At 38.4% G+C, this 21733-nt stretch overlaps 2 protein-coding genes across 3 annotated transcripts; both read left to right on the plus strand.

Moving 5' to 3' along the window:
* The first annotated feature begins 587 nt into the window (after positions 1–587).
* six4a (SIX homeobox 4a) lies at positions 588–9378 on the plus strand. Of its 2 annotated transcripts, XM_079854452.1 has the most exons (4): positions 588–1516; positions 3957–4576; positions 5376–5851; positions 9321–9378. In XM_079854452.1, exons 1-3 carry the CDS (start codon positions 726–728, stop codon positions 5831–5833), a joined length of 1869 nt encoding a protein of 622 aa, XP_079710578.1. In that variant the 5' UTR covers positions 588–725; the 3' UTR covers positions 5834–5851; positions 9321–9378. The 2 variants fall into 2 exon arrangements, with proteins under 2 accessions (XP_079710578.1, XP_079710577.1); XM_079854451.1 differs by lacking the exon at positions 9321–9378 and having other exon boundaries at positions 5376–7948.
* Positions 9379–14643: 5265 nt separating this feature from the next.
* On the plus strand, positions 14644–17438 carry six1a (SIX homeobox 1a). Its single transcript, XM_079854976.1, has 2 exons — positions 14644–15661; positions 16357–17438. Exons 1-2 carry the CDS (start codon positions 15102–15104, stop codon positions 16646–16648), a joined length of 852 nt encoding a protein of 283 aa, XP_079711102.1. The 5' UTR covers positions 14644–15101; the 3' UTR covers positions 16649–17438.
* The last annotated feature ends 4295 nt before the right edge of the window (positions 17439–21733 follow it).

The raw sequence follows: 21733 nt of genomic DNA on the forward strand, positions 1-21733 counted from the left end.
GATAGATAGATAGATGGATGGATGGATGGATGGATGGATGGGTGGATGGATGCAGACATTTCGTAGGCTATAGCTTATGTAAATTCACCAACATTGTATTTATTTTATTATATATTTGATTGTATGCCTCTTTCCTTTTATTTCACCTTATTAATTTTCTTCTGTTAAATAAATAAATAATATGTTTGGTTGTATTATAGGCTATAACAATAACTGTAGAAATTAAATATTTGCTAAGTTTTAAAGAGACATTAAGACCAAAAACCTATAGTTTTAACCGGAGATAAAATTAACTGAGGGGTAGGGCTTGTCGTTTTGTAAATGTCTGTATCGTTTGAAGTGTTGTATGAGCAGTCTGAGTCTTTTCAGAGTAAGCTCAGAGTAAACACACGGCAGCACACAAAAGCTCGAATGAGATCTCACCTATAGACCAGGTGAGCTGCGGGAGCGCGTCACGGTTGAGTGACAGATTCATTTGAATGGTTTCGCCTTGAAGCTGCGTTCGCCCCGCCCCTTTCGAAATTTCGTGCAGCCAATCATGTGTGTCCAACCCCCCCACCCCAACCATCGGGCTGAGAAGTCACGCTGCTGGAGCGAAAGGGGAAAGCTATCCACTTACAAAGACACCCGATATCACTCGCATGGCGCACGGGTAACCTGATCAGCTTGGGCAGAAACGAGGCGGGGTGACGGACTAAAGGAATCTGAGGTGAAGAATAAAAACAATGTCTATTTCCTCTAGTGAAGTGACAGTGGCAGGCGACATCAAAAAGGAAAATGTGAAGTACACGGAGACTCTTGAGAGCTCCACGGACAGTCGGGGGCACGTCAAACTCCTGACTCTTGACACTCCGGTGGCCGGCGGGATGCTCGTCGGGCAGCAGCAGCAGACCTCTCCACTGGAGCGCAAGATGCCCACTATGGACTCTTTGTCTGCGCACACTTCACCCGCAACTACCGCGAGCTCTTTGGCTTTTTCACCGGAGCAAGTTGCGTGTGTTTGCGAAGCGCTTCAGCAGGGGGGCAACGTGGATCGACTCGCCCGGTTCCTGTGGTCTCTCCCGCAGAGCGACTTATTGCGCGGTAACGAGAGTATCCTCCGCGCTCAGGCGCTGGTGGCCTTCCACCAGGCACGCTACCAGGAGCTTTACAGCATCTTGGAGAGCCATAGCTTCAGCCCCTCGTGCCACTCTGCCCTGCAGGACTTATGGTACAAAGCCCGGTACACGGAGGCGGAGAAGGCCCGCGGTAGACCGCTAGGCGCAGTGGATAAATATCGTCTGCGACGAAAGTTTCCCCTGCCCCGGACCATCTGGGATGGAGAGGAGACGGTGTACTGCTTCAAAGAGCGCTCCAGGAACGCGCTGAAGGAACTCTATAAGCAGAACCGGTACCCGTCCCCGGCCGAGAAGAGGAATCTGGCCAAGATCACAGGACTGTCCCTGACGCAGGTTAGCAACTGGTTCAAAAACAGGAGACAGAGAGACAGAAACCCGTCAGAGGCGCAGTCCAAAAGGTGAGCAAGACACAGTCTGTTCAATGAATGAATGACCACTCAAGGAATTTAACAAGAACTTTATTAAGTTATATTGGCAAGACTATTATTGAGATATAGTTAAAGCAAAGTTTTTGAGAGATCAAGAACACCCTTTTTGGCATTTCATGGTTAAAAAGAAGTTTCTGCTTGTATGCTTGTGGATTGTCACAGCGCTTCTGCATTTAGAAATAAATATTTTATTTATTCACAATGATGTTACATCAGAAGAAATCATCGACATTTTGAAACTTTTAAAGGACATTATCCAAAAGTGTGCATAAAATATATTGCGTGAGTCACCACCGCGCGTGTTTATTTTTAAGCGAGTAGCTACTCAGGATCCATTGACGCGTAAGGTTTGCTCCACCACATAAATCACTCTGAACTATTTACTTTTCTTTTTAGCCAGAGGGGATAGGAAAACCTCCTCTTCAGCACTCAATTTTAACACACTCACACTGGAAATACAGGATTCACTAATAATGTTTAAAACTCTTTGTGAACAAAGCTCCTGCGCACCTGGTGGAGGTGACCTTACACACATACATACTTTTTTTCCATTCACAGAAAGCTGATGTCACACGATGCTTAAAGCTTTTGTAAGCAATCGTATATTTATCACGTGAATGAGACAATTTGATAATTTACAGCTGGACTCCTTGACCAACATGTCAACAAAAGAAAAACACTAAATAGTTCCTCTGAATAATCAACAATTCATGTGTTTTTGCTAATATCAGCCAGAAAATGCATGCTTTTGTTTTATAGAGGACATCTTAAATGCCTCATTCATTCATTTATCTTGTTATTTTCTGTAATGCCACATGTGGGGGTGTGGCAAATATGATATTAATAGGCCACGTCAGGCGTTTTCAACCTTTACAGATCCAGGGACCCCATTTAGAGTCTCAGCCAGGAATTTAGAGCATTTAATTATCAATATTATTAGCATTACCTTTTATAGTGTTTATCACCAGTGTTTAAAATTACATTTCAATATAAATAATATGTTTGAAAGTCCAATATATTTTATAGCCTATATCTAAACCTTGTGGGTTTCCTAATTTAGCATTACTGAAATATGTTTTAAACGGAAAACTATGAACTGACCAGAACGCAGAGGTTTCGAGGCGAGTTTAAATTTAGTTTTAAACGCGACGCAACTAGCAAAGACGCTCGTGTAGACAGACAGAACGCGTCTTGTGTTTAACCACGTAATGACGTTATCACTAAAAAGAATAATTGGCAAAATCTTTTGGCTGGCTGTGAAGAGGAACACATGAGCGTTGTGGAAGTCCTGTCGGAGTCTCACAGCTGCTGCAGTCATTCATTAAACGCGCCCTTCTCTCTCAACTACACGAATTTATGTTTGAACAGCTGAAGTCACTGTGAAATATCTTCAGCGCGCAGTGGAGGAATCGCGCTCTATCGGACTTTAAAATATCAGCTAAATTTAACCTCTCGTTATACTGGCGGACCCTCCCCGTTTTTGCGAAGGACACTGTGAACATAAAGCTGACCATTTGTGAAGTCATGCTGTGATTGCTGGGTTGTGTCGCCAAATGGTGTGCGTGCGTGCGTAAAAGAGAGTCTCTAGTATAGACAGGATTACTCCTGACATGCGAAGCCTGTGATCTAGGGGGTCCCGCGGTGTGAAGTGGATACTCACCTCCCCATTTGTCTATGCGCGCTCCCGTCTCCATCTTCCTGCAGCTGCGTCATTCCGCGCTCATGTACAGTTCAAACAGTGAAAAGTTGGTTCATAATACAACATTCCCCCTTTCATTTTCAAAGTACTTTATTGGTGTGCGTGTTTTGTATACAATATTGCCAAACGCATCAACAGTATAATAAAATCATCTTTCATCTTCTCTTTCACACAGTTTAGAATTAGAATTTTTCCCAAATATTTCTCTCTTGTCTTTTAAAATATATCAGTGTCACCATTGTCACAGTGAGCACAATGTTTTTTGTGTGTGTGTCTGTGATATAGTAATATCTATCTATCTATCTATCTATCTATCTATCTATCTATCTATCTATCTATCTATCTATCTATCTATCTATCTATCTATGCATTTTTTTTCTTGCTTTTATGATTTAGTTGATTTTTTGGAAAACTGGAATCTGTCCCAGACAGCAACATAGTGTTTACCCAGATCCGGCCCACATCTGGTACACCTGGATTCCACAAGGCCCAGATGTGGGCTGGATCTGGGCAGACACTATGTTGCTGTCTGGGACAGATTCCAGTTTTCCAAAAAATCTACTTATTTATTTTATTTATGTAATGTCAAAGCATTTTCATTTCAGCTGCAGTGTGCAATAAATTTTTTTGCAACATAATAAAATAAAAGTGTAGCGATGGAGACTCAAAGGTTTACTGTCCTTCATATCTCTGTCTTTCACTCTCTCTCAGTGAGTCAGATGGAAATCACAGTACGGAGGATGAGAGCAGTAAAGGTCAGGAGCCTTTGTCCCCGTGTCCGATGTCGACCTGTTCTGATGGGGCGGTGGGTAATACAGTTGTGCCTCTCTGCTCTGGAGCTCTGGAGGCCGGGGTTATCGTCCAGCAGGTTGGAGACAGCAGGAACTCACCGTCCGTCATCTTTAACGGAGTCTCGGTCAACACACCCGCCTCTGTTTTTCACAACGGCACCCCTTCCTTTCTCTCCACCACAGGACATGTACTCTTCGGTGGCATGAACTTGGGACTCCAGTCTCTGGCCTGCAGGTCAGTGGCAGATGTGGAGATGGATGGTGCAGGACAGGATAAAAGGGTAACAGCAGACCCTGCTCTGGCGTACCCCTCGTTTCACTGCAGTGTGAATGGGACAGACGTAGAGGTGAAAGCAGAGGATGTTAGGCAGGATGAGTCAGTTCAGGACCAGACCACGTCCATCAGCTCGGCGTTCACGGTCACCTCGTCCGATGGCTTGCAGCTTGAAGGTTACAACTTGGTTTCTGAAGGCAACAAGATGGTCCTTCCTCCCTTGCAGCTCCCATCATCTTCTTCTTCACCCTCATCAGTTCCACAAGGTGAGTGAGACTCATCAAACATCATCAAAGATTCCATTGAGCAGGATGAGAAGACCACACGTCTTGTTTGTGTTTGTTATGAAGGTCAAAGACGTGATGTTTATTTTGTTGTTTCCTGCAACTCATATGTACAATGACGTTAATACACCGCTCTTATGATGAGTTTTAATTTCTGCATTAAATAATATTTCATTATTAAACATTTAATTCACTTTTTTGAGGGCATAATGTCAAAAATGTCAGGCTGATACAATTATCCTGATATTATATAGAAGGAAAATCTTCAGTAAAGGAATGCAATTCTTGAAAAGGAAACCTAAGTGGCATAATCTTCTATCATTTTTTCTTTTTATCAGAAAATAGAAGGCTTTGTTTTTGAAAAACAGCAATATTGTGAAATTTTATTACTATATAAAATAGAAAATATATATTTTAATATATTTAAAAATGTAATTTATTCCTGTGATGGCAAAGCTGAATTTTCAGCATCATTACTCCAGTCTTCAGTGTCACATGATCCTTCAGAAATCATTCTAATAGGCTGATTTGCTGCTCAAGAAACATTTCTTATTATTATCAATGTAAGTTAATACATTTTAAGGATCCTTTGATGAATAGAAAGTTTATTTGAAATAGACTTTTTTAGAACATTATACAAGTTTTTACGGTCACATATAATACATGTATCCTTAGGTCATAAAATGTCATGATTTTTCCTTTTCTTTATCATGGAACTGAATAATATATCCTTAATGTTTGTATACCACCGGAAAGGTTGAAGAGCTTTATCTTTTCTCAGGCGTTGTTGATGGCAGATCTCCTGCTCATGCCTCTCTGTGTCACCTTGGGGTGGAGGAGCAGGACAGGCTTCAGCTGACCTCTCTCGAGCCCAGCACGGCACTCTACGGCCTGGCCAACGCACACACACTGTCTGCTGTAAAGAAGGAACCTTTGGAGACTCCGGGCGGATACCTTTACCACCTGGGTTACTCCCCCACCACACTTAACACCAGCATGACAACGAGCCAGCAAGACTACACTACTCTCACAGTAAGCTCACCATTACTCACCCAAACGGACCTTACCGGCCAGTTCAGAGGTCACGATGCCCAGATGACCTCGAGCCTAAATGGAGACTTCCTATGTGCGGTTTCAGAGAGAGGGAACGGAGAGATGAGAGGAGTGGAGGAAGAAGAGGAAAAACAACTGACAAAACTAAAAACAGTCCATATAGAGGAAGAAATGACTGACCTTTGAACTTAAGAGGAGAAGGAGGTAAAATACTTTTTACTGAAATCACAACATTATTGGATTGTTGATTGAGGTTTTTTTTTATGTTTCCAGCCTCTAAATGTTTTGTTGTTTTTTTAATGTAAGTATTAAATTATTTTGGTACAACTATCTGTCACTTGGTTTGGAGAACCTATGCAAAGTCATATCTAAAGAATACAGTTTTTGAAAGTGTTTGTTTTTTGTTGTTTTCCTCTTTTATCACTCTTTCCACACACAGTTACTTTTTTCAGCTATGATAAATCAATAGTTGTGTATAACAGGGGTTTTCAAACAAGAGAGTGCTATGGGGTCCATGGAAAAGTTTACAGAAAATAAATAAAATATATTAATAAATAACACAAAAATAAAATGATAACACTTTATAATAAGGTACATTAGTTAATGTATTAACTAACATGAACTAACCATGAGCAATCCATTTGTTAGTTTGTAGTTCACAGTGCATTAACTAAATTTAACAAGATTTTAATAAAGTATTAGTAAATGTTGACATTAACATTAACAAAGATTAATAAATGCTGTATATGTGCAGTTCATTATTAGTTCATGTTAAAGTGTTACCAATAAGGTAAATAGTCAAATAAAAAGTTCACAGTAAATAATACATAAATATATATATATACACATTAAATACAATTTACTAAATATGTTATGTTTTCATTATATTTCATTCTGCTTTCTAAAGTGGCTGAAAAGATTAATAAAAAAAATTCTCTGCATCTAACAAAAAAAAATGGTGGGTAGAACATAATAGAAACATAACTAAACTAAATATTTTTCAGAAAATATACAAAACATTATTTAATATTAAAATATGATTTGGTCTTTAAACATATATAGCTGATTTTTATATATTAGGAACTTCCAAGGGAATTAGCCTAATGTTTGGAATGATGGTATCAAAACTTTTGAAAACCCCTGGTACATAAAATAATCATATTTTTTCAGATTTCCTCCATATCCCTTCTAATAATAATTTCATACTGTTTTAAGAGTTTACATGTATTTTTGAGCTACAGGTAGCAGACAGCTCTTATTTTCTCTCTGTCGCTCCCTCTATCTGTTTTCCTCCTACAGTGGGGAGTTGTGGACATATGTGTGTTTTATGAGAGTCACCTGCTAGTTTCTGCCAAGAAGAGTTGAGGTTAGCAGACAGGTGGACGTCTGGTCATGTGTCATCTGAGTCGAACCTTAAAGGTCACCTCCCTATGGAAACACACATGCACAGACACACTTTATTCCCAAGCAGATTAAAAACACAAAAATCTGTGAAAATCTTCGTGGCATTGTCATGGTCGTCACGTTGACTGCATCTTCCAATTACAATAATAATATGCAAATAATATGCAATGTAAATATCAATACAAAATCCACAAAGTTTGCTTATACAAATTAAGGGATGAGTCAGAATGGTTGGTAATTGACAGCTTGCCACAGATGTTGGGTGTTATCAGTACACAAAATATACTAAGAACTACTTGATTCGTTTTGAGATGCAAACTGTTTTGAGCCTGCGATAAACGTTTGATTAAACTCATCATCTAGGTTTTACAATGAACCATCATTGCAAGCAGATCGTGTGAATTTGTCTTCAAACTAAAAAGCAATAACAATATGAAATATGAAAAATCAAGTGTGAAAAAATGTGAATGTGATTGTGTATGTGAGTGAGTTGTGTGTTTGTCAGAATGTTTGTGTGGACGAGTGCAACTGGTTTTTGCTTTTGAGTTTGTTCTTTGTGCCTTCCTGCTTTCTGAAGGTCAACGTTTGATTGGTCTTCAGGTTGCCATTTTTTTTTATATATATTGGTGCTGGTTTGACATCTGCAGTATTTAACTCCATGACTAAAGCTATGCAGCCATTCTGGGACTGAGAAACGACTTTTAGAAATCAGAGATGGCGAATGAAAAGTCTACAGAAATTAAAAAGATATAGATGTGAAATGAGCTAATGTACGGCTAATGTAAATGTATGAGCAAAAAGCAAAAACGGCATTGTGAATATTATTTTAGCATGAACAAAAATGTTAGAGTTATAATGTATTTTTCTAAAAAAAAAAAAAAATCCATTAAATATTTATACTGGAAAAACAGACTCACCCGAGTGATTTCATTCATGACTGTGAGAGATCTTGTAAACTCTCAACGTAGATTTGTTTGTGTTCCCATGTTATGTCTACAGTGGATGTTAAGTATTCAGACCGACAGGAAACATGCAAATAAAAAGATTTAAGTAGCCAGGGAGGGGAGGTGAAGCAGAGACCTGATACAGAAAGGCCAGGCCGGGTGCTGGAAAATCAGCGGTGATCGTTTGCACATGCCTGGTGGTCTGGAGCTTGTTAGCAAGCTGCTCTTGCCTCAGACTCCTAAATTCAAATAAACAGGAGGGGGATTTCTGGAGGCCTTGTCGCCTCCTGTTAAGGGGGTCCAGACGGAGGTAGAGAAACAGACAGAGAAATTGTCTCAATGACTGTTACAGATGGCACTTACGGGCATTGTGTGGATCTCAAATGCATTGTCGCAGTTTTAAAACCACATAAACTCAAGCTAGCCAGCCGAACAATTTGATACCAAAGCTTTTCCCTGAAATTTTGTTCGGATGCCAAACAAATCTGAATATACCGTCATCTCAGCAGCATTGCTGGGACTCTCTCGCAGAGGAGGGGAAAACAAGACAGGACAAAAGGGCGAGCGAGATAATTGGAACAAATTGTATGAGGAGAAGAAATAGGAGCATTGTCACCTGTTCCCTAACAGCCTAGGTGACCCTGTTGCCATGAGAGATGGCCAGGTATCAGATAACACCCCGCTCCAACAATGAACGCAGTGGGAGAGAAGAGTTTTTTGTGAGTTTGGAGCTCAATGGTTGTATGTCATATTTTGGCATTAACAACATGCAAAGAAAAAAGTGACGGTGATCGAAACTACTCAAACGTACCTCACACTGAGCATCAATGAGAAGCAGTAATAAAAAAACATGAACCTCTCAAACTGAGCCTTATTAAAAACGATGACCTCTCACCTTTGGGGGTTTCAAAAAGAGGGGGGACTTAACCCTGAATAGCAAACAGAGCTGGATTTGTAACCTGAACCTCCCCCCACGCCCCCACTAATGAGAGGTGAAAGGGCACACGCTGCTCCTCAGCTGCGTCTCATACCTGCGTGTGTGTGTGTGTGTGTGTGTGTGTAAGAGAGAGAATTTATATGAACCAGACCAATAAGTGTGAATGTGTAAATGTAAATGCAGAGTGCCAGATATCCTTGCTGACAAGGGAATGTGAATAGCAAACATTTTCCGTCAGTTTGAAGTCTAAAGCTGAGCAGATCAGGTCTGGGTGATGTGCATAAACGCCATTAAACTCACACACAAGTTGAACCTGAACTACAACTAACTGCTTATAAGCCTGAATAATATCAAATCGTGTCATCAAACTTGCATTCTTTGCCTTTAGGGATATGAGTCTGTCATCCTGTCATTCATCTTTACTGAACTTTGACCTCTGCAGCCTTGCACAATTTCTTTGGTATGCCTGCCGAGAGAGAGAGAAAGAGAGAGAGAGAGAGAGAGAGAGAGAGAGAGAGAGAGAGAGAGAGAGAGAGAGGGAAGGAGAGGTATGGGGTCAATTTTTCATGCATACAGCACAAGTTTTGTGCAGTATCAGGCCACTAGTACTTTTCGGATATTGCTAAACTTGTGTTTCTGCAAGCTGTGGGTTGCTACAATTCAAAAAGATGAAATATATATATATATATATATATATATATATATATATATATATATATATATATATATATATATATATTTTTTTTTTTTTTTTTTTTTTTTTTTTATGGGGTTATAGGGTTTGGTTAGTCAGGAGAAATTTAAATAAAACAAAGTATATGGTATGTCATCAGTTAGATAGAAAAAAGGGTGATTGAATGGCACATATCATCAAAAGTGAAGAGGATAAGGATTTCAGTGAAACATACACACACACACACACACACACACACACACACACACACACACAGGGGTTAATCTATGCCCCTGGTGAAATTGGACCACAGAGTGAGAGAGCACAACTGTTTTTTTTCATTACTTCTTCTGACAGCTCACACACACCACTTTGTAAGAGTGCAGGACAGACATTATTCTTGAATTAATTCAATTAGTTTTACCTTGTTGTTCCAGATTCTGAGCTGAAACCTCATCTGCAGTGTGAATAGAAGAACATAAAAACAAGACACACACACACTGTAAAAAATAAATAAATAAATAAATATATATATAATATTATATATATATATATATATATATATATATATATATATATATATATATATATATATATATATATATATTCATGATTTGTTATCACTTTTTTCTGTCAAAACAACTTAGATAATTCATGGGGTTCAGATAACATAATATTTTGGGTTTCTGTTGATTAAACCAATGTCCTTCATTGTATTAACTAAAATACATTTTTTCAATGAACTTTAAATTTTAAGGCAAACAGGTTATATATATATATATATATATATATATATATATATATATATATATATATATAGTACATGAAATAGATCATAAATATTTAACAGAAGGCATTTCATATAATACTTATTTGTGGCAAAAGCAGATGTCACTGGCTGGCGCCCTCTTCCTGTAGTACGAAAATATGACACTTTGAGTTTGGAGTTTGCCATGGATGTATTTGGATTTATTGTGCAAGTAATATATTGTTTTTCTCCTTTAGAAATGTATTGGTATTGAGCCTGTTTAAATAAAATATGCCATCATAAAACAATTCCCATTACGTTTGATGAATATGTCTAATTTTTTTTCTGTGTAAATCAATGCACAAAGATATTTCGTGTTTAGTTTCAAAAATGTTATCTTCTCAATCTCATCACCGGATTGCTTTCTAGAATCCTCAAATGATTAAAAAAGAAAGAAAGTTACATTCCCTCCATTACAATGCACTGTAAACAAAATGTAATCATCCAACAAGAAAATCTTGCGTTTTCTATCTATCCATTTAACTTATTCTATTCTATTTATATTATATTCTAATATTTTTTTTCAGCTTGATTCACCATTAATTAAATTCAAATTGGTCGAAACTAATTTTACTTTTAAAAAATGTAAAGAAGCAACTAGGCTACACTTTTTTTTTTCTTTTTTTTTTTAATTAGGTAATGTTTTCGTGTAGTTATCCAAATCAGAAACAATCAAACCATTCAAATAATTTTAGGTAAGACTAACTTATGTGAAAAAATATAATATGCCTATATAGGGCCTATAGAACGACTTTGTTGCATAATTACAGTCGGTCATTGCATCTGCACTGCATCTAATTACAGGCATGCAAACAAAACAAATGCAACTAAATAATGTTTAAAAATGCATTCAACAATGCAACTGAAAATACTGCTGTTTAAAACGAATTAAGATAAAAAGCTCCATTATCTGATCAATATTCCTTTAACTGGTAATATGCAATAGTACTGGATTGTTTTTCCCTCTCAAACGTCTAATTAGCGGTGGATTCTCCGACGCTCAGTCTTTCATTTACACCTCACAGAGAACTCATAAACACACACTCAGTGAAAAGAAAACAGTTTACACCTTCACAGTGGTGAAGCACGGACTACTAAACATGAAATATGGTGACATTTATGTTGCACTTATTAGGATGTTTTGTGCGTGTGTGTGTGTGTGTGTGCGCCCTCAGCCCCTCACCCTGGATCATCACAACTCAATGGCAAAGTCGGGGCCGCGCTGTGCGTGAGCGCGCGCGCGCTTCTGTTAGTCCATAACATCTTGAAATGATCATGAACTGAGAGCGGGCACGACGCCGTCCTGGGGGCTGGTAGAGGATCTGGTGTGATGGAGGGGGTGCATTGTGCTGGACATAGGGGAGAGGCGGGACAGTTGAAACACTTTTCAGATAAATGTCGTTTTCTAAGATTAGGTTACAGATAGATTTTTTTTTTTTTTGTGATTAACAACTCACATATGTGTTCTCTTAGTATCATGTGTTATTCGGTACAAATATAGAATGATTTAAGGAAAATATGACTTTGAACGGGAGTTGTGCTTTGTTTCAATCGTCCCGCCTGTGCGGGACGGTTGAAACACAGGGGTGGGACGGATGAAACATAACAGTTTAAATGGCAACTATTCATCTAATGCTTATTTTTGTGAACAACACCTGACAAGTAACTTATGTACATATTGTTACAAACATATTTTGTAATTTATTTTCATTTAAAGGTTCATATTAACCATTTTTGTTCTGTCGCCCAATAAACAATAGGCGATAAGCCTATGCGCATTTTGTAATCTTTCTAACAGGCTATTTTGACGAAGACAGACAAATCAGTTTACAATTAATTTTCTTACATTTCTTCCTTGAGTCATATTGAGTGTTTGCTAGTTGAATAGCCTGTTATTATGAAGAAAACGAGGCCAACCAGAAGACGATAAATTAAATTTATTGAATATTGAAGATTGGACAATCGATGATTATTACAGAGATAGCATGTGTTGCGTAATTGAAAATTAATTTGCATTAAAAGAAACACAAGTCTAGAAAAAGTATATGAATCTATGAACAGTATAGGCTATGACCAGGTTTAACGTGCAGGACGCGCGGTCGGGACGGTTGAAACACTGTTTCAACCGTCCCGACAGCGCATCCTGTCATTTAAACCTATTTTGCTCTTAAACTAAAAAACTCTGATATTGCACACTTAAGGGTGTGTTGCAGTACTAATACACCTGCCGTATTATCATTACAATGGCACATGAAACAATAAATCCAACTTGTCAGTCCAAAAAAAGTACCGCACGAAATAATTCACTCACCGCATTCAAAAACAGCTTTGCGGCTTTAACTCCAAAACGACACGACGTAAAGAAGAAATGTTTTCGCGGGTATGTTAGGCATTGCGTGCTGTACGTGCTGACGAAATTTGACGTACATGACGTGAGTGGTTTTCAAGGAAATCTCAGTGTTTCATCCGTCCCGCGTTTCAATCGTCCCGCCTCTCCCCTACTACCGTAACCTGAGCAGAGAAGCCATCGACCCACGTACAGTTCAGGACAGAGCCGAGGAGACCGTTTTAACCAGCATTTATGCACACATTTAGACATTTTCTAAGAATATATTTATGCACATCATAGAATTATATCGATCACACTTCACATTACTGTGCATTTACAAAAACAATTAATATATTTACTTGATCTAGGTTTATAATTCGTGATTAATTTAAACAAAGTGTTTATGTTACAAAAACTATGCAATATAACATTTGAGTTTTGTTTTATTGACTCGAGAAGGAGCTCAGATTAAGAATTTATTTACAATTCTGATTCTCATAGAAATAGAAGTAGATTATTCTAAAATGCAGTTAACATCTGCTTGCTGAGTAAACTGTTCAAAGGCATTAAAAACCATTAAGAAAAAAAGAAAAAAAAAGAGGGGGAGGATAACGCCCAGGTTCGACTGAACACGAATGATTGTTTTCACAGGTGTTAAGGGGGCCAATTAAAGATTACACAGATACTAATTAGCATTAGGGGATATTTAGAGTCCAAAAACCTCACCACGTTCTAAAATGTATAGAAAAAAAAGTCATATTAAAAAAAATAACAAAATAAGCAGCCTCAGGCGGACCAGCTGGATTTCCCGGAGTCATGTTACGGATATCTTGAGAGATAAAGAGCTGTGACCGGGAGACTAAGAGCTCGTCAAGCTCACAAGTTATTCGCTAATGGATCGGTATAGTGTTTCAGACCCACCTTACAAAACCACACAGAACAAATGCTTCAACGACGGGGCTTATGCGTATTTTCAACTAAATATAATAAACATAAAAAATAAAGCACAATATGCACTGTTTAAAAAAAGGGTTCTTTAATAGATAATAGATTCGGGAAAAAGTGTTCTTGAATTAAAAGAAGAGATAAAAAAAAGTTCTAGGTGTTTCACTGAACGCTCTTCAGGCCATAGGGACCTTTAAATCATATACACGGTTTTTAAAATAAATCCGAATCTATAGGTTTTTATATGACATCAATCTGTATTAGTTCTGATTGGAACCTTTTTAAGATTTATGTGACATTTTTAAGAGAGGCCTTTACAATGGATTAATCAAAGCAATTTATGACTATATAAGTTACCAGGAAACACTATTAGAAATAAAGTCGAATTCATGTATAGATTTAAGACGTTGTATTAAATTCATAATTCAAATAATAAGACTAAGGTCATTCTTTCTCAAGGCCAATGACTTCAGAAAGTAAGACCTCAGGTAATTCATATCGTATTTTGACGCATGAAAGACAGAATGCTGTATGAAATTATTTCCATATTCATTAATTATTATAGATATTGTTGCTTTTATCATTTATTAATTAGTAACACGAAGGCAAGAGTATCTTTACCTAATTTACGATAACAGACTGAATTAAAAAATATATATATTCAGAGATGTATATCTTTTCTGTATCTCCCTTTGACACACTCTTGAATCCATCATCAAACCTTCTGTCCCGCTAGAATTGACAAGCAGTTGAAATGCCACCCAATTAAGCGCACACATTGCTCTCGTTTTTTTGTATATAATGATAAATTATAGAATTAATCTATTAGCTAATAACTGAAAATAAAGCACAAGTGCAAACCATATCATTTTATAATTAAAATAACCAATATCTCTATTCATCTATACTGTGATGTCAAGAAAAACAGAAGGCGATGTAAATGATGCTGTGGAGGTGCTTGTGATCATTTAATAATTGATTAGTAGCCTATCAACGGGTTAGTGTGAGTGAGTATGTGCGTATGTGCGTGTGCGCGCGTGTGTGTGTGTTCAAGGTCTCCAGTTTCAGGCCTTGACGTCCGCCCTCCGGGGAGGAAACGGAACGGATCTGTAGACGCAGTTCTGCTCTGCCTGCCGGTTCCACAGCAGACCGGGGCGAGCTAATCACGGAATGACGCTGTGCTGGGGTTCTCTGTCATATATCCACACGGACAAACCGCATCGGAATCTCACGTGTGCAGCCCAGAAGAGTGACAGTGGTGCCACACAACCGGATAACAGACGGTTATTAAAATTGGAGCTGCATCAACAGATAAACGTGGCACGGGGCTTTTTGTCCCGGGGCTCATTGGAGAGGAATACCCACAGAGCCTTGGATTAGGAGGGTATTACTTGGTGGATTCCATCGGGGCGCCATGTCAATCTTGCCCTCTTTCGGCTTTACGCAGGAGCAGGTCGCGTGCGTCTGCGAGGTGCTGCAGCAGGGTGGGAACCTGGAGAGGCTCGGACGTTTCCTTTGGTCCCTGCCAGCCTGCGACCACCTCCACAAGAACGAATCCGTGCTGAAAGCGAAGGCCGTGGTGGCCTTCCACCGGGGAAATTTCCGTGAGCTCTACAAGATATTGGAAAGCCATCAGTACTCCGCGCACAACCACCCGAAGCTGCAGCAGCTGTGGCTGAAGGCTCACTATGTGGAGGCGGAAAAATTGCGGGGCCGCCCGCTGGGCGCTGTGGGCAAATACCGAGTGCGCAGGAAATTCCCTTTGCCCCGTACGATCTGGGACGGCGAAGAGACCAGTTACTGCTTTAAGGAGAAGTCTCGGGGTGTGCTGCGTGAATGGTACACGCACAACCCCTATCCATCTCCAAGGGAGAAGCGGGAGCTGGCGGACGCAACGGGACTGACCACAACACAGGTCAGCAACTGGTTTAAAAACAGGAGGCAAAGAGACCGGGCAGCCGAGGCAAAAGAGAGGTGAGATCTTGATTTAAAAAAAGGAATGATAATAATAAATATATAAACATAATTAGGCTAAAGTTTTTTGATAGTATGCAAACTGAAGTGCACGAACACCTTTTAAAAAAAATAAAGCGAAATAATTGCAGTCACGCGCAATGAGAACAACAATATTTGACAAATGTATAGCCTATTAAAAACATAATGTAGTCACTCAAATTTAACCCTAACCATTTAACCCATACACCCATAATTTGTATTTTATATTAAAACTGTTTTTTTTTTTTTTTTTTTTTTTGGTTAGAATTAAAAAATATATTTTTTGCTCTAACGAACGAAACAAGAGAAAAGGAAGAGCATTTTTTTCTTATTGCACTGATTGCACTAATTTAATTACAGATTTTGACATTTTGCGTTTTGTAATAAGTCTAAAATCGTCTCGAATTCAAGAAACGTTTCTTTCGTAAATCTATGATGACAGTTATCTTTTTAGACATGTTGACATAAGCGAAGTAGGCCTAGCCTACATAAGTGCGAAAACAATTTTTCCTGTTTTAAAAAAAGCATCAGTTTGTAGATGATATTTTGAAACCATAACACTTTGTTAAAGTTAAACACCATCTAATAGGCTAATATGTAGCCAAATTCTAGGCCTATGACATGTCAGTTAGGCCCATATTATAATATGTTAAAATGTAATATTCATCCAACAGAGAAAACAGCGAGAACAACGGCGTTGGCGGTAAGCAGAGCCAGCGGTCTCCGCTCGACGGAGTGAAGTCGCTGATGTCCAGCTCGGAGGATGAATACTCTCCGCCGCAGAGTCCCGAGCACAACCCCGTGCTCCTCCTGCAGGGGAACATCAACTCTCCCGTGGCTCCCGCATACCCAATGCCCGGCCTCGGTGCGCAGCATTCGGTGCACAGCATGCAAGGACATCCGCATCAGATCCACGATTCACTGTTGGGATCTCTAACATCCAGCCTTGTGGATTTAGGATCTTAGGATTTCCCGTTCACATTTTTAAGCGACAAGACTTCTAAACATAATCAATATTTACGGCATTACCGCATATTCTTATGACGCAGAGGACGTTTGCTGATATAAACTATTCTGTTGCAAATGATTAGAAAAGGGGGAGTTTTAAAAGAGTTTCTCTGAGTTTTGGGAATTGTGAGTTTACTGGAAAAGTGCATTAAATTAGTAAAACCAGCGAGGCCAATATTTAAGAGTATTCTCACTATTGTTGGATGCATAAACTTTTAATAATTTATGATGTTTTAATCAAAGTTAATTTATAGAAATTGTTCTGTATTGGACAGGATTCGAAGAGCAGGGATTTTAATGAGAAAGACATTGGCTTTCAAACATCTTCAACTAAACTATGGATGTGAAAACTGGTTTCGTTCTTATTTTTTTTTAATTTTTTTTATTAAATACAGCCTAATGTGTATCCTCTACATTTACGAAATTCTTGTAGTTTTAAAAACAGTGGCTCTCCAACATCAATTTTTTTTTTTTTTTGGTCAAAATCTTCGACACATCATCAACACTTTGAGCGTGTTAATAAAAAAATATCAGAAGACGACAATTAATAAACACAAAGCCTCAAAATAATAAAAAATATGTCAATCCACGTGACACGTCCAAGCCGGAAGAGGGCATGGGCGCGTGAAAAATGAGAACGCCTGAAACGTCAACAAGAAAAATTGGCCCTTAAGCAGAGGGGCAGAGAGACGCCAAGGCGCCAGGGTGCGCGCAGGGCCGAGTTTGACTTTTTGACCGTTATTCAGCTAAAAAAAAAAAAAAAACTGGTCAAAACACACACACACAGAGAGAGAGAGAGAGAGAGAGAGAGAGAGAGAGAGAGAGAGAGAGAGAGAGAGAGAGAGAGTCACTTTAAGCCTTAACGTTAAGTTTGATAAACATTTATTAGTTCATTACAATGACTGACTTATGACAAAAATGAGAGAGAGGGAGAAAGTATTGCTATTTTTTTTTTTATTATTGTCAGTTCTGGGCCACTGAGAATTGTCACCATCCGCAAGTTCCGCTCTAAAAACCCTACACCCAAAACGCCTCGTCCACCCAAACCACTACAGCGTCGACCCAATTTAAAACAATTGTGAACTTTTTCTTCTTCTTTTTTTGAGTAAACACTATAGCCTACAGACACTGCCAAACAATTTTTAACAAATGGAAAAGAACTGAAGATTTCAAAAATTCTAATTTGTCGCAGATTTGCTGACATTTTTAAGACATAGGCCTAGGCTATAGATGAAAAATGACAATACATTTCCAGCTCAAAGTTTCTGGAATATTCTGCTGTGCGATCAGCTCTTTCTGTCTCTCTTATACCTCGATAGTCTCGTGTCAGTGTAAATGGTTGTGAACAGAGAGCGCGGAGGGTTTCCGGGCCCTAATTAGAAACATTCTCCGGGTGTAGAGGGGCTTGATTGCAAAAACGAAGGGGACACCCTTCTAACCTCGAGCCACAGGGTGTTGCACAACAGAAATGTACCTTTGGAGTACAATAAAGTCTGTCTGTCTGTCTATCTTAAGAGATTTGAAAGTAATATTTATTAGGCTGTCACTTCTGACAAAACATAAACACAGGTGATCTTTACAAAATATCATATTGTGCCTGACCTAAATTCAGGAACCCATAGAATTCTTCCAACAATGGCCAATCCTGCCTGAAAGTCAGCTGTGGTTTTAAAGGAGAGCTCCGGTCAATTTTAACATTGAGCTCATTTTTTTTGTAAATTTTTGTAAATTTGGAGTGCTGTCAGTACAGAGAACAACGACAAAAATCGGTACAGTAGTCGATTGTCGAGTTCACGCGCATAGGTTTAGTTATATCACGCACGTGAACTCGACAATCGACTACTGCGGACTTCGACCGAAAACAGGAAGAAAATACAGGTATGAGCGCTGGCTGAATTAACATCACTTTTATTAATATCTTTCACATCTACTGCAGTCAGATTCACCCGCGTTCACTCTGAAGGAATCACTCACATGGCTGTGCACTTGTAATGACACATCAAGGATGTTAAGAGGCTAAAAGCAGGTTTAAAACTTGCCCCATTGAAGTCAACAGGGTGCAAATTTTATAAAGAGGATAACACGGTGTAGGCAACACCGATTTTTGTCGTTGTTCTCTGTACTGACAGCACTCCAAATTTACAAAAAAATGTTAAATGTTAAAATTGACCGGAGTTCTCCTTTAATCAATTATATTTCGCACATAAACATTCCTTATATGCTTTCCTCTTGTTGGAAGTTTCTACAAACCAAGAAACTGATAAATACAAATACTAAAAATTTGGATTTCATTTTTGCATAGCCAATTCTGTTTTCTGTTAACCAATTGGTATAGACCACATTTTGGTACCAGAGTAACAGTTTAAAGACACACTCTTAAAAACAATAAAGGGTTTTCACATGTGATGCCATAAAAAGAACAATTTTTAGTTCCCAAAGAACCTTTCAGTGAACAGTTCTTAAAAGAAAGAAAAAAGAACATTTTAATAATCTAAAGAACCTTTTTCTAATATAATGAAATTGTGCAATAGAAAGGTTCCATGAATGTCAAAGGTTCTGATGCCATACTTTTAAGAGTGCTAATCAAACCCTCAACCACATTGTCATTATTGAACATCTTGTTGTTTCAGTCTTCACATTGAAGTTTCTTCATCACATTGAAGGGAAAGCAGAAGCTAAAAAGCATCTTTACACTACACAACACACCTCAAATGATTGGTTGAGGTCAATACTTTTTAACTAAAAGTCAGAATAAACAAAAAAAGTGATTTTTTTTTTTACACTATTCTCTGCTCTGGATATAACTAATGATTTTCTGTTCACTGATGTTCTGTTTAAATCATATCTCCAACTGCAAACCATGAAGCAAATAAATGAATATTGGACTAGATCGAGTCAAAAGTGTTGTATTCTCTGGCACAGACAAACTGCTGTGAAATGCCTCCGGTGGCAAGCCTGAATGTGACAGTCAATCTCACACTCACACACTATCTGTTTGTCAGGTAGCTTCACCTGCACAGGTAAGTCACTCAGCCAGAACTCAAGGAAACTGACTCATAAAGGGTTTCGGGGGGAGGGGGCGACACTGAAGGAGCTTTTAAAGTGAGTCTCAGGAGAGCCAGAAGAGGGAGATTTTGTTACCAGTGATGCATTGACCTGACAACACTTCAACCAGCCAGACCCCCGACAAAGACTAACATGTGTTTGTGGGAAAGGGATATGGGTGATACGTCAGTTTTAAAATCCACTTTTCTGAAGGTCACTGAAACTCAAGCAGCCATTTCTCACTTGCACACACACACACACAGAGAGAGAGAGAGAGAGAGAGAGAGAGAGAATGCTTATATATCTAGTAGCACAGATGTGTCTCTCAAACAGAAAATAATAATTTAGCTGTTTTAGATTTGAAACAATAAATAGACAAAAATAGATAGACGGACGGACGGATAGATGGATAGATAGATAGATAGATAGATAGATAGTAGATAGATAGTAGATAGATAGATAGATAGATAGATAGATAGATAGATAGATAGATAGATAGATAGATAATGTGTGAAATACCATGAATTCACTATTCTTTCTAACATATTTGCAATAAAAAGGTGAATCTTTGAAACTATGCTTGTCAGAAGAAAGAAATAATAATTTTGGCATCTCGTTCAGGCTTGGAAACATTAAGCCAAACTTTCACTCCCCAGAGAGGGAGAGAGAGAACAGGATAAAACTCTAGATGGCTCCATTAAAGAAAGAAAAAAACTCAGGAAATGAAAACAGAAATATGATAGCTTCCTGTTTTTCATTGGGACTCGGAGCATTCTCCTTTTGGGGTATAATTATTACAATGAGATCAGTGTGATATAGTCCAAAACCTTCGACACGCATACACACCCTCATTTTGTAGTCTATTCCAGGTTTCTCTGGCGTGCTTCTGCTGGCTGACATTCCAGTGGCAGTTCTGTCTCTCTGGATCACAGTGATCTAGATCCACATTGATTATGGAATTCCGGTAAAGTCCTGATATCAGCGGGAGAACTGGACTGACTACACAAAACAGTTTCCCAGCAGGCATTAGAAAAGGGTTTCTCTTTCTTTTCTCATCTTTTACTTGTCTTCTTACTAGGCTTATGTGTTTCAGTCAACTCACAACTATTTTTTTTTTTTTTTACTCTGCTTTGTCACACTTCTGTGATTAATTGTTTAGCTAGTTATGTAGGCTAACTTGCATATTCATTGTCTACTAGTGCATTATGCATAAATGAAGCATCATCAGCTTTACATACAATATTTCAATGATTCAGAAAGCATCCAAAAACACACATTTCACTTATTTGCCTGTCGCACACATTTTAAATGTCTGCACACTTTGTTTTGCTAACACACTGACTCGGTTGTCTTGACTCATTAACTCATTAGTCTTAGCAGGAGCTTGTAATAACCATAATTACTGTGGCTGCAGGGTTACTTACCACAATGTCTCTTCTGCCCTCTGGTGGTAATGTTAAGCATAAACCTAGTTCGAATCAGGAAGGCTGGAGTTTGCACTTCTGTTATTCTAAATCACAGCAAATGGGTGAAAACAGCAAATTATACGTTAAAACACGAATATAAGTTGATATATAGCTTTAAAATTCTAAAATTAAGAAACTGACGGAGAAAACCATGCGACGCGGAAATAATAGGAAATAAGAACAGCAAAGAAAAACAGTCTTAGACATAGGCCAACAAACAATTATAGGAGGTTGTACACACATTATCTATAAATGATGTGTGTATCAGTTATGTAGGCTAATGGCAAAGCTTATAGATTTTGGAGAATTAACTGTAAACTTCGATTTTTTTTATGTCGAGAAGAGCAGGTATTTGTCTCCCCCTAGCGACTGATGTGAGGTATTGCATTATAAAACACTTGTCTAGTATATAAGTGTAAAAAATCGTAGCCTACCTGTATAAAGATCAGATGTAATTTTATGGTTGTCCTGCAGGAGTTTGTCTCCTCGTGGATATTCCCGAGCACTAGATCTATGACGGTTTTATGGTGAA

Source organism: Squalius cephalus, assembly GCF_949319135.1.
Source record: "Squalius cephalus genome assembly, chromosome: 21".
NCBI lineage: Eukaryota > Metazoa > Chordata > Actinopteri > Cypriniformes > Leuciscidae > Squalius > Squalius cephalus.

Bases quoted from the DNA above. Each gene is read 5' to 3' on its own strand.
- six4a (XM_079854452.1), top strand. From the start codon at position 726: ATGTCTATTTCCTCTAGTGAAGTGACAGTGGCAGGCGACATCAAAAAG. The intron at 1,517-3,956 runs GTGAGCAAGACA...ACTCTCTCTCAG, and splicing joins TCAGAGGCGCAGTCCAAAAG to TGAGTCAGATGGAAATCACA. The intron at 4,577-5,375 runs GTGAGTGAGACT...ATCTTTTCTCAG, and splicing joins ACCCTCATCAGTTCCACAAG to GCGTTGTTGATGGCAGATCT.
- six1a (XM_079854976.1), top strand. From the start codon at position 15,102: ATGTCAATCTTGCCCTCTTTCGGCTTTACGCAGGAGCAGGTCGCGTGC. The intron at 15,662-16,356 runs GTGAGATCTTGA...TTCATCCAACAG, and splicing joins GCAGCCGAGGCAAAAGAGAG to AGAAAACAGCGAGAACAACG.